This window comes from Bison bison, unplaced genomic scaffold, assembly GCF_000754665.1.
Source record: "Bison bison bison isolate TAMUID 2011002044 unplaced genomic scaffold, Bison_UMD1.0 scf7180017864329, whole genome shotgun sequence".
Lineage (NCBI taxonomy): Eukaryota > Metazoa > Chordata > Mammalia > Artiodactyla > Bovidae > Bison > Bison bison.
The window spans coordinates 3568963-3585377 of record NW_011494901.1 but is presented as its reverse complement, the minus strand read 5'-3'; the positions used below and the strand labels follow the sequence as shown (position 1 = coordinate 3585377).

At 35.1% G+C, this 16415-nt stretch overlaps 1 protein-coding gene across 1 annotated transcript in view; it reads left to right on the top strand.

The window, feature by feature from the left end:
- The window catches only part of FCHO2 (FCH domain only 2), a 139091-nt gene that overhangs the window by 33563 nt on the left and 89113 nt on the right, over nt 1-16415 (top strand). The window contains 1 exon segment of the mRNA XM_010853609.1: nt 13709-13783. Coding sequence (XP_010851911.1) covers nt 13709-13783 — 75 coding nt within the window.

The following is a 16415-nucleotide window of genomic DNA, read 5'->3' as shown; positions in this document are numbered from 1 at the left end:
GAGGCTTCCCATTGCTCTTAAGAGGCCTACGTAGTATGACCCCAAATTGCCTTTCAAACTTTAGCTCATACCAGACTTATGTTTATTTAGATTCCTTTTTCCTCTCTAGAAACATTGGCTATTTTATTGACAGGCTTTTATCAGTCGAAGTTTTATACATGCTTCAGTTCAGTTCAGTCAGTCAGTTCAGTCGCTCAGTCGTGTCCGACTCTTTGCAACCCCATGAATCGCAGCATGCCAGGCCTCCCTGTCCATCACCAACTCCCGGAGTTCACTCAGACTCACGTCCATCGAGTCAGTGATGCCATCCAGCCGTCTCATCCTCTGTCGTCCCCTTCTCCTCCTGTCCCCAATCCCTCCCAGCATCAGAGTCTTTTCCAATGAGTCAACCCTTCGCATGAGGTGGCCAAAGTAGTACTGGAGTTTCAGCTTTAGCATCATTCCTTCCAGAGAAATCCCAGGGCTGATCTCCTTCAGAATGGACTGGTTGGATCTCCTTGCAGTCCAAGGGACTCTCAAGAGTCTTCTCCAACACCACAGTTCAAAAGCACCAATTCTTTGGCGCTCAGCTTTCTTCACAGTCCAACTCTCACATCTATATATGACCACTGGAAAAACCATAGCCTTGACTAGACGGACCTTTGTTGGCAAAGTAATGTCTCTGCTTTTGAATATGCTGTCTAGGTTGGTCATAACTTTTCTTCCGAGGAGTAAGCGTCTTTTAATTTCATGGCTGCAGTTAACATCTGCAGTGATTTTGGAGCCCACAAAAATAAAGTCAGCCACTGTTTCCCCATCTATTTCCCATGAAGTGATGGGACCGGATGCCATGATCTTCGTTTTCTGAATGTTGAGTTTTAAGCCAACTTCTTCACTGTCCTCTTTCACCTTCATCAAGTTCTTCTTCATTTAGTTCCTTCATTTTAGTTCCTCTTGATTTAGTTCCTCTTCATTTCACTTATACATGCTTAGTCCTTATTTGTACGTATTGACCTTAGAGGTCAGCAATGTATTAATACTCACCTTTCCTAATCTCTTTGACTAGGTCAAAATCACCTTTTATAATCTCTCTCAAGATCACATATCTCTTTGTAGTATTTATAAAATGTTGTAATTTCTTATTTTTGTTATTTGTTTCTATGTTCTCCTATAAGGGAAACAGTATACAATATTCTGTTGTATCCCAGTGCCTAGCAGAGACCCTGAAACAATTGGATACTCATATTTCTTGAAGGAGTGAATGAGAAAGAAAATAAGAAAAGATATACACACAAATATATGGTGTGCACTAAAAATTTGCATGTGTGTGTGTGTGCGTGTGCGTGTGCGTGTGCGCTAAGTCACTTCAGTTGTGTCTGACTCTTTGCGACCCTATGTACTTAATAGTGTCTTTGCGAGCCTGCCCGGTTCCTCTGTCCATGGGGTTCTCCCAGCAAGAATACTGGAGTGTGTTAGTATGTCCTCCTCCAGAGATCTTCCCGACCCAGGGATTGAACCTGCCTTTCTTACATCTCCTGCACTGGCAGGCGAGTTCTTTACCACTAGTGCCACCTGGGAAGCCCCAGGATTTGCATACGCCGTCTCATTTAACTGTCGAAACCCGCCTAAGTCTTATTTTATAGTTAAGAAAACTGGGGCCCAGAAAGGTTAAATAACTTCTTAAGCTAATCATTCAGACTTACTTTCTGTCATACCCTTGTAATTCTTTCCTGCCCTCCTCCATGCTTCCTTCCTTTCTCTTTCCTTTCTCCTTTGCTCCTTTCTTTCTTCCCTCTCTCCCTTCCTCCCTACCTACAGCTTTATTGAGGTATAATTGACACACAATATAGTGCATATATTTAAAGCGTAGAGTTCGATACATTTTGACATATACATACACTCATGACCATCACCACAATCAAGATAGTGAACTTATTTATCTTTCCTTGGTAATTCCTTCCTTCTCTCCCCACCCCCATCCATAAGCTAATACTAGTTTGCTTTTGATACTTAGGTTAGTTTGCATTTTCTATTATTTTATCTGAATGGAATCATGCAGGATATACTTAGTTGTCCAGTGCTTTCACTCAGTATAATTATTTTGAGATTGGTCCATGTTGTTGCATGCATCACTAATTTATTCTTTGCTATTGAGTAGTGTTCCATTTATGAATATATGGTAATTTTATCTGTCAAAGGAAGTAAGTTATACCTATTTTTTGAACTTTGAATTAATTCTGTAGTAGGTATTTTTTCTGACTTCTGTTATTCAGCACTGTTGTGAGATTCATTTGTGTTGAATTTACTTATAATGCTGTTTAATATCAAATTATGTAAATATACTGAATGTATTTATCTATTACTGTTGACAGACATTTGGGATGTTTCCAGGTTTTTACTGTTACAAGTAATACTGCTTTGAATATTCTTGAACATGTGTCTCAGTGTACATATATTTATATCAGTTAATTACCCTGGAGTAGAATTGGAACAGGATTCCATGGACAGAGGAGCCTGGTGGGCTGCACCCCATGGGGTCACAAAGAGTAGGACATGACTGAGCGACTAACGCTTTCAATTTCACTTTCATTTACCCTGGAGTAGAATTGCCGAGTCTTAGAGTATATGTATGTTCAACTCTAGTAGATAATGCCAAAGAATTTTCCAAGGTGGTTGTACCAATTTACAGCAGCAGCGGCCTTGTTGGAGAGTTCCAGCTGCTCCATGTCCTCAGCAACACTTGGTTTTATTTATCCTTTTATTTGAGGCATACTGATAAGTAGTACTCATTGTGGTTTTAACTTGTATGTCCCTGATGAATAATGAGATTGAACATCCTTTCATATATAATTGGCATCTTTTCTTTAATGAAGTATCTGTTCATCTTTTGCCTATTTTTCTGGTTTTTCTTTCCTTTTAAAAAATACATTGAAAAAAATTTCTTTATATATTCTAGGTAAAAGCAATTTGTCAGTTATTTGTTGCAGATTTATGTAAACATGCTTGAGTTTTATATTTTGATTTTTATGTCCAGCAGCCTGGAAGTTCTTTCTTATTCTGGTAATTTTATTTATCTGTAGATTCTTTCGGATTTTCTGTGTGTTCAGTCATCTTGTGAAAATGACAGTTTTCCCTCCCCCTTTTTAATCTGTATATATTTTATTTGATTTCCTATTGCACTGGCATACATCTCCAGTGTAATGCTGAACAGAGATGGTGATGAAGAGGCGTCCTAGTCTTGTTTCCAGCCCCACATCCCACTCTTAAATATTTATTCCAGTTCTTTTCCCTTCTGTTTATCAGATTGTGGAAATTCTACATATTGTTTTGTAAGGCTTTTGTTTTCCTTTTCAAGAAAAACATGATTGGATGTTTTCTTTTTTATTTCTTTTGTTAATCTGAATTACATTGAATTTTGAACTTTCCAGTGCTGATATAAGCCAAATTTAGTGGAGATGTATTTATCATTTTTATACATTAGTAGAGCTGTTTGCTGCTATTTTATTTTGTATTTTTGCATCTATATTTATGAGTGAGATTGACTTGAAAATTTCCTTTCTCTAAATGTCCTTTTTCGGTCTTGCTAATCAAGGTTTGTTGGCATCATAAAATGAGTTGGGGTATATTCCCTGTTTTTCTATTCTCTGGAAAAAATTTGTGAAAGATTATAGTTTCTTCCTTATGTGTTTTATAGAATTTGCTGGTAAAACCACCTGGGCTTGAAATTGTCTTTGTAGGAAAGTTTTAAATCAGAGTATTTAATTTTTTAAATAGTTATAGGACTATTCAGATATTGAGTTTGGTAAGTTGTATTTTAAGGAGTTTTCCCTTATGTAAATTTTCAAATATATTGGCAAAAAGTTTTTCTTAATATTCTTTAGAGAACTTGTAAAATTGTCTACAGGATCTGTACTGATGTCTTACTTTTTATTCCCGATACTGGTTATTTGTGTCTTCTCCCTTTTTTCATGATCAATCTCATTGGATGTTTGTTGGTTTTAATAGTTTTTATGAAGAACCAGTTATTAACTTTGTTGATCTCTATTTATATATGTATTTTCTGTTTTGTTAACTTCTATTCTTTATTTCCTTAAACTTTGTGTTCAATTTGCTGTTCTATTGCTAAATTTTGGGGGATGGATGCTTAACTTAATAATTTTCAACTTTTTTCTTTTCTGATATATTCATTTAACTCTATGTATTTCCCTCAAGCCTTGCTTTTGTTGTACTCCATTATTTTTGAGAAATAGGATTTTCATTGTACTTTGTTTAAATATATTTTTAAAGTTTCATTGTGTTTTCTTTTTTGCCTCTGTGGGTTATTCAGAAGTGTATTTCTTAATTTCCAAATACATGTTCATTTTTAAAGGTATATTTTTTTCTTTTTTTCAAGCTTAATTGCATTGTGGTTAGAGAACATACTCTGTATGATTTAAGTGTTTTGGAATTTGTTGACACTTGATTTATGACCAGGATAGAGTCAATTTTAGTAAATATTTTTACCTACCTGAAAGTGTTTTGCATTTGTTGGATATCAAGTTCTCTATATATTATGGTAAATTTGTGAATTCTGCTGTTCCAATTCTAATATATTCTCATTGTTTTTTGTTTTTTTAATCCTGCTCATTTTATCAGTTTCTGAAAGAGCTGTTTTGAAAATCTCATATGTAGATTATAAATGTTCATCTATGTAATTCTGCCACTTTTTGCTTTGTATATTTGGGCCATAGGGATAGAAATTTAGAACTAGTACATCTTCAGTAAATTGAACTTTTAAAAAAAATCCATTCTAAAGTATCCTATTGTATCTCTAGCAGTGTTTTTTTGTATTGAAGTCTTTATTTAGTTTCATCTTTTTGCATTTAGATAGTATTTGCATTATACTTGTACTTTTTTTCTTACCTGTATTGTTGTGGTGTAAATGTGTTTCTTGTTTGTTTTTAAAGCCATTTTCACAATCTTTATTCTTTATTTGGATCATTTAGTCCTTTACATCAGTGTATTTCCAGATACATTTAGGCTCAAATCTGTTGTGTCAGAGGCTGTCAAACTTTCTGTAAAAAGGCTTTTTGTGTGATTTGGTGTCTGTCGCAGCTATTTAGCTGTAGTGTTTTTGTTGTTGTTTTAATGTATTTATTTATTTGGCTGCACTGGGTTTTAGTTGTGGCATGTGGGATCTAGTCTCCTCACCAGGGATCCAGCCCAGGCGCCCTGCATTGGGAGCTCAAGAGTCTTAGTCACTGGACCACCTGGGGAGTCCCTCTGTTCTTTAATACAAAAGCAGCTATGACCAACGTGTAAAAATGAGTACGGATGTGTCCCAATAAACTTTATTTATGAAAACAAACAATTGGCCAGATTTGTTGATGGTGCTGCAATTTGCTAACCTCTTTTACTATTTTAATGTTTTTTTCTGTTTATCTTACTTGTTTTATATTTTGTCCTTTTCTTTCTTATCTTTTGGCCTTAAATTTTTTTTTATTCTATTACGTATTTTCCTTCTCTCACCTTAGAAGTAATAGCCTCGTTTTTTAGTGGTTAACCTAGAGATTGTAACATACTTCCTTGATGTATTAATTTCTAGTAATAATTGGTACTTTTATCATTTTCCTGAAAACGAAGGAACCTGAGAACACTACCACCTCCTGACTTCTATGCTTTATATTCCATTAGTGAGTATGTGTGTTTAATTTTTTACTCTGGAAATTAAAAGTTTTCTATTTTTAAAACACTTTTTATTGTGGAAATGTACACTTATATGCCATTTTTGTGTGTGTTTCTTTAGCTTTTTATTATAAACCACTAAGTAATGAACTGTAATATAGTTTCAACAGTTTTTAGTATTTTCACAGTCTTGTTTAAAACAGTTCTCAGACATCAAATTATTACCTGTCCATAGACACTTATGTGTAAGTGTCCATAGATACTTATGTATCTGTAACAGCTAATGATTTAGAGGACAATAATATTACCCAGCTAACAAAATTAATGATAATTAAATATTTTTAATATCTAGTTTATTTGTTCAAGTCAGGTGGTTATGTTTTTTATATGTTTTGTATAGTCATTTTTTAGATTTATTATTTTACTTTTCCTGTGATGCTTTTGTCCTGGGTTGTTTTTCTGCTTTTTAAAAAACATCTTTTAATACCCCTTAATGTGGATTTTCTGGTGATAAATTCTCAGTTTTTGTTAGTTGGTCATATCTTTAATTTATCTTCATCTAAGAAACTTTTGTTATGGGCACTTTCAAACATGAAATATTAGGGTAAAGGAAAACGTTAAACAAAACTATGAATATGCAATTAGTATGTTCCAGGATGTGGGACCAGAGAAGGCAGTGGCACCCGACTCCAGTGCTCTTGCCTGGAAAATCCCATGGACGGAGGAGCCTGGTAGGCTGCAGTCCATGGGGTCATGAAGAGTCGGACGCGACTGAGCAACTTCACTTTTCACTTTCATGCATTGGAGAAGGAAATGGCAACCCACTCCAGTGTTCTTGTCTGGAGAATCCCAGGGACGGCGGAGCCTGGTGGGCTGCTGTCTGTGGGGTCGCACAGAGTTGGACACGACTAAAGCGACTTAGCAGCAGCAGCAGGATGTGGGACCCTCTATAGAACAAATAATTTGGTTCCTTCAACATCAAAAAAACAGTACGGAAAGGTTGAGGAAAGCCAGAGATAAAGAGACTCAGAAATCACATCAATTAAACATAATATATAAATCTTGCTGTGATCCTGACTGGAGAAGATCAGTTACATGTACTATGTGTGTGTATGACAATTGAGGAGAACTGAGCACTGACCAGACACTTGGTGACATTAGAGAACTAATACTGTATTTTTAGATAAGGTAACATACTGTGGTTATGTTTTTGAAATTGCCCTTATCTTTCACAGACACATCTGAAATGCTAATGGATGAAATGCAATGTCTTTGATTCTGAGATCTGCTTTGTAACAATTCAGTAGTACTGGTATGGAATAGACAGAACAAACCTGGCCATGGTTTAACCATGCTGAAGCACAGAGATTGCAACATGGAAGTTCACTATATTAAGATCCTAGCGTCTGAGTAAGCTTTATACATGTTTGAAAGTGTTCATAATAAAAGGTTTTTTTAATGAAGACAAATTAAAGATATGACCAACTAACACAAACTGAGAATTTATCACCAGAAAATCCACATTAAGAGGAATTAAAAGATATTTTTTAAAAAGAAGAAAAGTGATCCAGGACAAAAGCATCACAGGAAAAGTAAAATAAATTAAATCTAAAAAGTGACTATACAAAACATATAAAAAACATAACCACCTGATTTGAACAAATAAACTAGACATTAAAAATATTTAATCATCATTAATTTTGTTAGCTGGGTAATATTATTGTCCTCTAAATCATTAGCTGTTAGAGATACATAAGTGTCTATGGACAGGTAATAATTTGATGTCTGAGAACTGTTTTAAACAAGACTGTGAAAATACTAAAAACTGTTGAAACTCTATTACCATTCATTCAGTTCAGTTGCTCAGTTGTGTCTGACTCTTTGCGACCCCACGAATTGCAGCACGCCCAGCCTCCCTGTCTATAACCAACTCCCGGAGTTCATTCAAACTCACGTCCATCAAGTCGGTGATGCCATCCAGCCATCTCATCCTCTGTTGTCCTCTTCTCCTCCTGCCCCCAATCCCTCCCAGCATCAGAGTCTTTTTCAATGAGTCAACTCTTCACAGGAGGTGGCCAGAGTATTGGAGTTTCAGCTTTAGCACCATTCCTTCCAAAGAACAACCAGGACTGATCTCCTTTAGGATGGACTGGTTGGATCTCCTTGCAGTCCAAGGGACTCTCAAGAGTCTTCTCCAACACCACAGTTCAGATGCATCAATTCTTCGGCACTCAGCTTTCTTCACAGTCCAACTCTCACATCCATACATGACTACTGGAAAAACCATAGCCTTGACTAGACGGACCTTTGTTAGCAAAGTAATGTCTCTGGTTTTTAATATGCTATCTAGGTTAGTCATAACTTTCCTTCCAAGGAGTAAGCATCTTTTAATTTCATGGCTGCAGTCACCATCTGCAGTGATTTTGGAGCCCCAAAAAATAGTCTGCCACTGTTTCCACTGTTTCCCTATCTATGTCCCATGAAGTGACGGGACCAGATGCCATGATCTTCGTTTTCTGAATGTTGAGCTTTAAGCCAGCTTTTTCACTCTCCTCTTTCACTTTCATCATGAGGCTTTTTAGTTCCTCTTCACTTTCTGCCACAAGGGTGGTGTCATCTGCATATCTGAGGTTATTGATATTTCTCCCAGCAATCTTGAATCCAGCTTGTGCTTCTTCCAGCCCAGTGTTTTCTCATAATGTACTCTGCATATAAGTTAAATAACAGGGTGACAATATACAGCCTTGACGTAGTCCTTTTCCTATTTGGAACCAGTCTGTTGTTCCATGTCTAGTTCTAACTGTTGCTTCCTGACCTGTGTATAGGTTTCTCAAGAGGCAGGTCAGGTGGTCTGGTATTACCATCTCTTTCAGAATTTTCCAAGGTTTATCGTGATCCACACAGTCAAAGGCTTTGGCATAGTCAATAAAGCAGAAATAGATGTTTTTCTGGAACTCTCTTGCTTTTTTGATGATCCAGCAGATGTTGGCAATTTAATCTCTGGTTCCTTTACCTTTTCTAAAACTAGCTTGAACATCTGAAAGTTCACGGTTCATGTATTGCTGAAGCCTGGCTTGGAGAATTTTGAGCGTTACTTTACTAATGTATGAGATGAATGCAATTATGTGGTAGTTTGAGCATTCTTTGGCATTGCCTTTCTTTGGGATTGGAATGAAAACTGACCTTTCCCAGTCCTGTGGCCACTACTGAGTTTTCCAAATTGCTGGCATATTGAGTGCAGCACTTTCATAGCATCATCTTTCAGGACTTGAAATAGCTCAACTGGAATTCCATCACCTCCACTAATTTTGTTCATAGCGATGCTTTCTAAGGCCCACTTGACTTTACATTCCAGGATGTCTGGCTCTAGGTGAGTGATCACACCATCATGATTATCTTCGTCGTGAAGATCTTTTTTGTACAGTTCATTACTTAGTGGTTTATAATAAAAAGCTAAAGAAACACACACAAAAATGGCATGTAAGTGTACATGTCCACAATAAAAAGTGTTTTAAAAATAGAAAACTTTTAATTTCCAGAGTAAAAAATTAAACACACATACTCACTAATGGAATATAAAGCATAGAAGTCAGGAGGTGGTAGTGTTCTCAGGTTCCTTCGTTTTCAGGAAAATGATAAAAGTACCAATTATTACTAGAAATTAACACATCATGGAAGTATGTTACAATCTCTAGGATAGCCATTAAAAAAATGAGGCTTTCTAAGATGAGAGAAGAAAAAAATGTAACAATAAAATGTAGCAACTAGATAAAATTCAGTTCAATATTTTGATGAGACTACTTCATCGGCAATATGTATACTTCCATCAAAGACGTATAATATTTTGTTTTTATCTCTTTCATGATGTTAGTAGCCATTGATGCTCATCACCTAGATCCATTATTTTATTAAGGGTTTACTTTCATTTGTATTTTTGCTGGGTATAGTATTCTAGTTGAAAGATTTTTTTTTGTAATTTTTTAGGAGCAGTTTTAGATTTACAACAAAATTGATAGCCAGGCTCCTCTGTCCATGGAATTCTCCAGGCAAGGATACTGGAGTGCATTTCCATTTCCTTCTCCAGGGGATCTTCCTTACTCAGGAATCAAACCTGGATCTCCTGCATTGCAGGCAGATTCTTTACTGACTGAGCCACCAGGGAAGCTGAAATTAAATGGAGGTTTTGTGTGTGTCCCCGTCCCCAGACACATAGCCTTTCCATTATCAACATTACTCATCAGAATGATACTTTTTTTTTTTAACCAAGAATGAATCTACATTAATACATCACAATCATCTAGAATCCGTAGTTTACCTTGGGGTTCAATCTTGGTGTTACACACGCTGTGGGTTGGTCAATGTATGATGACGTATACCCATCATTATAATATTCTGCGAGTATTTTCACTTGTCTAGAACCCCTGGTGTTCTGTTTTAATGTTTCCATAGTTTTGCCTTTTTGAGAATGTCATATTGTAGTTGACTCTTAAGTAGGGGTTCCAACCCTCTGTGTAGTTGAGTGTCATGTATATTTTTACAGTGGACACTTCATATCTGCAATTTTGTATTCATAGATTAAAACAGTTGTGGATCATTTAGTAATCTGTGTATAAGTGGTCCCACACAGTTCACACCTGTGGTGCTCAAAGGTCAACTGTAGTTGGAATCAGACAGTATGTAATAATAACATTTTTAGGTTGGCTTTTTTCACTTAGTAATATGCTGAATAATATTCCACTGTCTGGATGTGAATTCATTATCCATTCTGTCTGTTCTACTGAAGGACAGACATCTTGGCTGCTTTTCAGTTATGAATAAACCTACTGTAACCATTCTTGTGCGTGAACTTAAGTTTTCAACTCCTCTGAGTATATAGCAAAGAACGCAATTGCTAGATTGTGAGGAAGAATCTTGTGAAGTGGCTGTATTATGTTGCGTTCTCACCAGCAGTGAAAGGGAATTTCTGTTGCTCCACATCCTTGCTGTTGTCAGTGTTCTAGACTGTGGCCATTCTAATAGATACATAGTCGTATCTTGTTTTAATTTACATTTCCCTGATGACATATGATGTAGAACATCTTTTCATATGCTTGTCTGTCATCTCTATGTTATCTTTGGTGAGGTGTCTCTTAAAGTTTTTGGCACATTTTTTAATCAGGTTGTTTTCTTACTGTTGAGCTTTAAGAGTCAACAATATATTTGGGATAACTTTTTTTTTTTTTTTCCTCATTCTTTTGCAAATAATTTATCCCAGTCTGTGGCTTGTTTCCTTATTTTCTTGACATCTTTCATAGAGCTGGTTTTTATTTTAATGAAGTCCAGCTTATCAGTGAATTCTTTCATAGATTGTGTCTTTAGTGATTTATCTAAAAAGACATCACCATAGCCAACGTCATCTAAGTTTTCTCCTATGTTATTTTCCAGGAGTTTTATGGTTTTGCATTTTACTAGATTAAAAAACAATTCTTCAAAGATGATTGCATTGTTTACTGTTCAGATATTAGCTGTCAGTCTCATTATTGTTCCTTTGAAGGCAACATTTGATGGTGGGAAGGCTTTAGCTGCTTTTAGATGTTCTTTTTGTCTTTGACCTTCCCCAGTTTTACTATGATGTGACTTATCTTTTTATTTTTATTGATGTGTACATATCTTTTTATTTGTCCTCTTAGGATTTGTTGGGCTAACTTGAACCTGTGGTTTGATAGCTTTTATCAGCTTTGGAAAATTCTTCAGCATTATCTCTTGTAGATATTTCTTCTGACCTGTTCTTACTTTCTTTACATGTCAGACATTTTTGCATTGTCCTTTGTCTTTTATTTTTCTTTTCTGTTTCCCAGTCTTGTGTTTCATTGAGCTTTTCTTTTTTTTAAATTAATTTTTGTTGGATTGTAGTTGATTTACAATATTGTATTAGTTTATGTTTCACTGAGCTTTAAACCAGAATAGATTTTTCTCACCTCTCTTTAGTTTACCAATTCTCACTACAGTATATTGGAGATTGGAAATGGCAACCCACTCCAGTATTCTTGCCTGGAGAATCCCATGGACAGAGGAGCTTGGTGGACTTTAGTCCATGGGGTCACAAAGAGTCGGACACTCTGAGTGAGTGACTGAGTGACTAACACACACTACAGTGTATTGAATCTACAGTTTAACTGCATCCGTTGAGATATTAATTTTAGTTATTGTATTTTTCAGATATAGAATTTATATTTTTATAATGCATAAACTCATAAAGTCTGAGCTTTATAATATTAACATTTGGAACATTGTTAAATTTGTTTCTTCTGATTGTTCATCTTATCTTGTTTCTTTATCTGCCTGGTGGTTGTTTGAATGTGTTTAAGACAACCATGCAGGGTCCAGTATCAGAGTTTGAAAAGATAAGAGTTTGTGGTCACTTTGAGAGCTTGCCTACTTATGGTTCATCCTTAACTCCTTATGCTTATTCTTTGGGTCTCAATTCAAAGGATATGGATTTTCTCATGCTTCCCACCTGTGGCAAGTCTGAAGCTTACCTTGTGAGGCTTTGCTCCATTTCTCAGTCTTAGCTGCCTCTTCTAGATGCCCCCAGGGAAAAGCTGCCCTACATATCTGTCTCTCTCTCTGGATATCCTCCTCTTGGATCTTGGCTTACTGATTCTTAACTGGTCTTCAGTTCTCTGATGCTCTTTAAGCATACCCCCCACGTCTCCTACTTTTCTCTTTTCTCATTGGAAGGTTTTTAGATCAATTTGCTATTACTGGAAATTGAACTATTTTTCCTTGCTGTTTAACTTATTCACGGATATATAATTTCTGTATTAACTTTTAAAAAATTATTAAAGTACTACTCTTGTAATATAGTATATTAAAAAGATGCATAGAAGTTTAAAGGAGCAGGAAAAAAAATCACAGTGCTGTCAGTGAGAGGCAGTTACTATTAATAGTTCCTTTTTTTTAAAAGAGTTTTTGTGGGGTTGGGTTTGGGGAAGAGTTTGGAGGTAAGCTTATTTTGGCTATTCTGAGTTTGAGGTGATTAAAATATCTAGGTAGAGTTATGCTTGAGGCATTTAGATATTAAACAGATGATTTGATTCAAGAACAGGGTGTCGATCTGAATTTGCACATTAAAAACAATGTTAGTTGAACCTATCAGAGTAAATAAATGGAAGGCAGTGGTAGTTGTAGACTTCCTCTGTTAAGGGTGGCGCAGATTGAGAAGGGATAGGGTAATTATGGGAGAGGTAAGATAGAACTCAACTTTTGTAGAGTTGGAAAGGCCAAGACAGTATCATATTTTTTATTTGTAAGTTATGTGCCTATGGGAACATTTTTTTCTATTCCATATTTAATGGCTTTGGTTCAGTTTTTTTAGCATAAAATTCTGTATGCTGAATAATAGTATGTAAAACAATATTATAGTGTGAAATATTAATTTGCAGTTATTCTGTGGCCCTTCTACTCTAGTCAGTAAAGAAGAAATTATGTTTAGAAGAGGCAAAGTCTACATGGAGGAGTTAAAAAGAGGAGGATGCGAAAAAAGTGAGGAGAGAGAGGGAAAAAGAAGGAAGAATGAAGTTAGTGTTTTACATCTAATCACAGACCAGATTAAGAACTTGACGTTCAGGATCTCAGACTTGCTAATAGTCTTGTGCAGATGACTGTCATCAATCTCGTATTCTATTAAGTGGGCATAATCATGAAATCACAGTGTTAATAATAAAACTATGTTAAACACAAAAGATTTTCATACTAAATCAGTTTGTATGTATAGAGACAATATAGGAAGCAGTACTTTTGTTCTTCCTGTTCACATAACCATTGGTACTAAAAAAAAAAGAGTGACTTTATACTGAAGTTTCTTGGTGACATACGTTATTTTAGTTCTATACCAGACAAGTTCTTTAAATAGACGTGCACAAAGGGCATTTAAAGATAGATTAGAAATTCATGACCACATACCTACTTATTTTTAACATATACTTTGAATTATCTGTTTATTTCTGCAGTTGTAATTATTTTGTATTTTTTGTGTTTGGTCATTAAACAAGAGCCCTTACAATATTGATATTTGATTTAACAGAGCTACAATAGAAGAGGCGTACTCCAGGTCAATGACAAAACTAGCAAAATCTGCAAGCAATTATTCACAACTTGGGTGAGTTAATTTCTTTGAACAGCTCTTTCAGTGTTGATTTAGCCGAAGTTTTTGAGAATAATAGGTTTCCATTAAAGATGTAATAGTTCATAAATATAAAATATATAGTTGTTTAAAATATGCCTATATGAATATATTCTTGACTTAATAGAAAATACAGCTGAATTTGTTGAATCAGTTAATGCAAAATGAAACTTACTTTTCCCCCTTTAAAACTACATAGTCTTTCAGTAGTATAATTTTGGGATTATAAATGTTATGTGTTATGCACATTATTCTGGTTTTCTATAAGTTCATTTACATTCTGTTGAACAGTGGTCTTTAAAAACCCACTTAATATAAATTTTATTAAAATGATTAAAATGCATTAGAAATGTCAGTTAGGATTTTATAGACTACCTTTAAATTTTCCTTTTAAAAATATGGGCTCAAGAAATGTTTTCTTTGAAAAATGAATATTATTAATAAGAATATATTTTGAATGAGGTATACTTATAGCCATAACAACTCTGGAAAGAGTAATTGTATAATTTGAATAATAACAAGTCTGGAAGGAATACTTAGTCTGACTTATATAAAATTGGGGGAGATATATTTTAACTAAGATGTTAAAATAGTCTTATATTTACTTAGTGTAAAGATTTTTACAGTGATACTCAGTAAAAGATTCCTCTTCCTCTGGGATTCTGATGAATCTATGATTCTTCTGAAATTTTATATAAGATTTTGTGTAGGTGTTAATCCATACTTCTGATGAAGGGGTGTATACCGGTTATCAGATTCACATATGGTTCTTATGATCTGAAAAGCTGGTTAAGAATGACTATTTTATGAAAGTATTGTCTAGTGTAATTGGATGAGTTTAAACAGAAGTCTTCCTAGTTTGTAGCCCAGATAAAGGGGGTTAGGGCTCTTAGTTCATCCTCAGGGTGGTGACACTGTCCTTTATGTAAGTGCTAACAGCCGCAGCCAAGAGGATCTTCTGCAGTTCTGTTTTCACCCAGAGGAGAGTGGAGACTGGTAGCTGATGGCTGTGTTTGTTTTTTCCTCCCAGTTGTTCTGCAGTTATTGGTTCCTTCCATGCAACTTCATTCTTCCTTCTTTTTCCCTCTCTCTCCTCACTTTTTTCGCATCCTCCTCTTTTTAACTCCTCCATGTAGACTTTGCCTCTTCTAAACATAATTTCTTCTTTATTGACTAGAGTAGAAGGGCCACAGAATAACTGCAATAATAGAAACTAGCTTTAACGAACTGGCTTTTTTTTTTTAACATATATATAACAAATTATTTTCTTTCATACGCTCACTCTTTTAGGTTTCCAGTATGATTGATATTTTAGAAATAATATTTTAAAACAATTTTTATTGGAATATAGTTGATTTACAGTGTTGTGTTAATTTCAGTTGTACAGCAAAGTGAATCAGTTATCCGTGTGTGTGTGTGTGTGTGTGTGTGTATGTATACACACACACACCCAGTCTTTTTAAAATTTCTTTTCCCATATAGGTCATTATAGAGTACTGAGTAGAGTTCCTGTGCTTTGCATATAGCGTAGGTGCTTGTCAGTTATCTATTTTATATATAGTAGTCTCCCAGTTTATCCTCCCCTGCCCCTTGGTAACCATAAGTTTGTTTGTTTTCTGCATCTGTGACTCTACTTCTGTTTTTTGTTTGTTTTTTGAAGATTCTTTTCCCATGTAGGCCATTAACAGAGTACTGGGTAGAGTTCCCTGTGATACACAGTAGGTTATTGTTAGGTGTATTTTATACATAGTGGTTTGTATCTGTCACTCCCTGTCTCACAATTTATCCCTCCTCCCCCTTTTCCTGGTCACCATAAGTTTGTTTTCCACATCTGTGACTACTTCTGTTTTGTAAATAAGTTCATTTATGCCGTCCTTTTTTTTAGGTTCCACACATGAGTAATATTGTATGAAATTTGTCTTAGTTCACTGAACATGAGGCATAGTTTTAATCTAGGAAATTCTACCTTATTTTTGTTACCAGGTGGGAGGTAGAAAAAAACATGTGTTTCCTAATAAAGTTGTCAGTAACTTTCCTATTAAAGTTGTCAGTTCTGTCTTTGAAATGTATGCCTTTCATGAATAATAGATGTTCTATCATTTTTTTAACAGAAAAAATGATTTTAAATATTACTGAAATTGAATTTTATCTTTCTGAATTTAATTTCATTTAAACATATTTTGGATTCATTAGCTTCATTTCTTAGTGCTTATTGTATGTTACTGTGTATTACTTGGCCAGAAAAAAGTTGTGTGTATCAACCTTTATAAAATGGAATAGTTGTAATTCCTTAAAGAAACCTTATTTAAAGAAATCTTATGCTAAACCTCCTTTGTTAAAGTGAAGGGACACTCTGGTCTGTTTTGTGAAATCCAGACTGTCAGGTATCAGGTTTACTTGAAGTGATACACATGTATTTTGGTGCTGTTGTGAGTGCATACTTTTCAGGTGTCCTTTTTTCTCTTGAAATTTTCCATCTAATTACTTGCCAGTTTTAGTGCTGATTAGATTCTAAAGTGGGAGGTAAGATCTAATCAGAACAGTCCTATTTAAGTATTTATCCTCTTTGAACATTATTGTTACTGCTTAAAATGATTGTCAGTCAGCT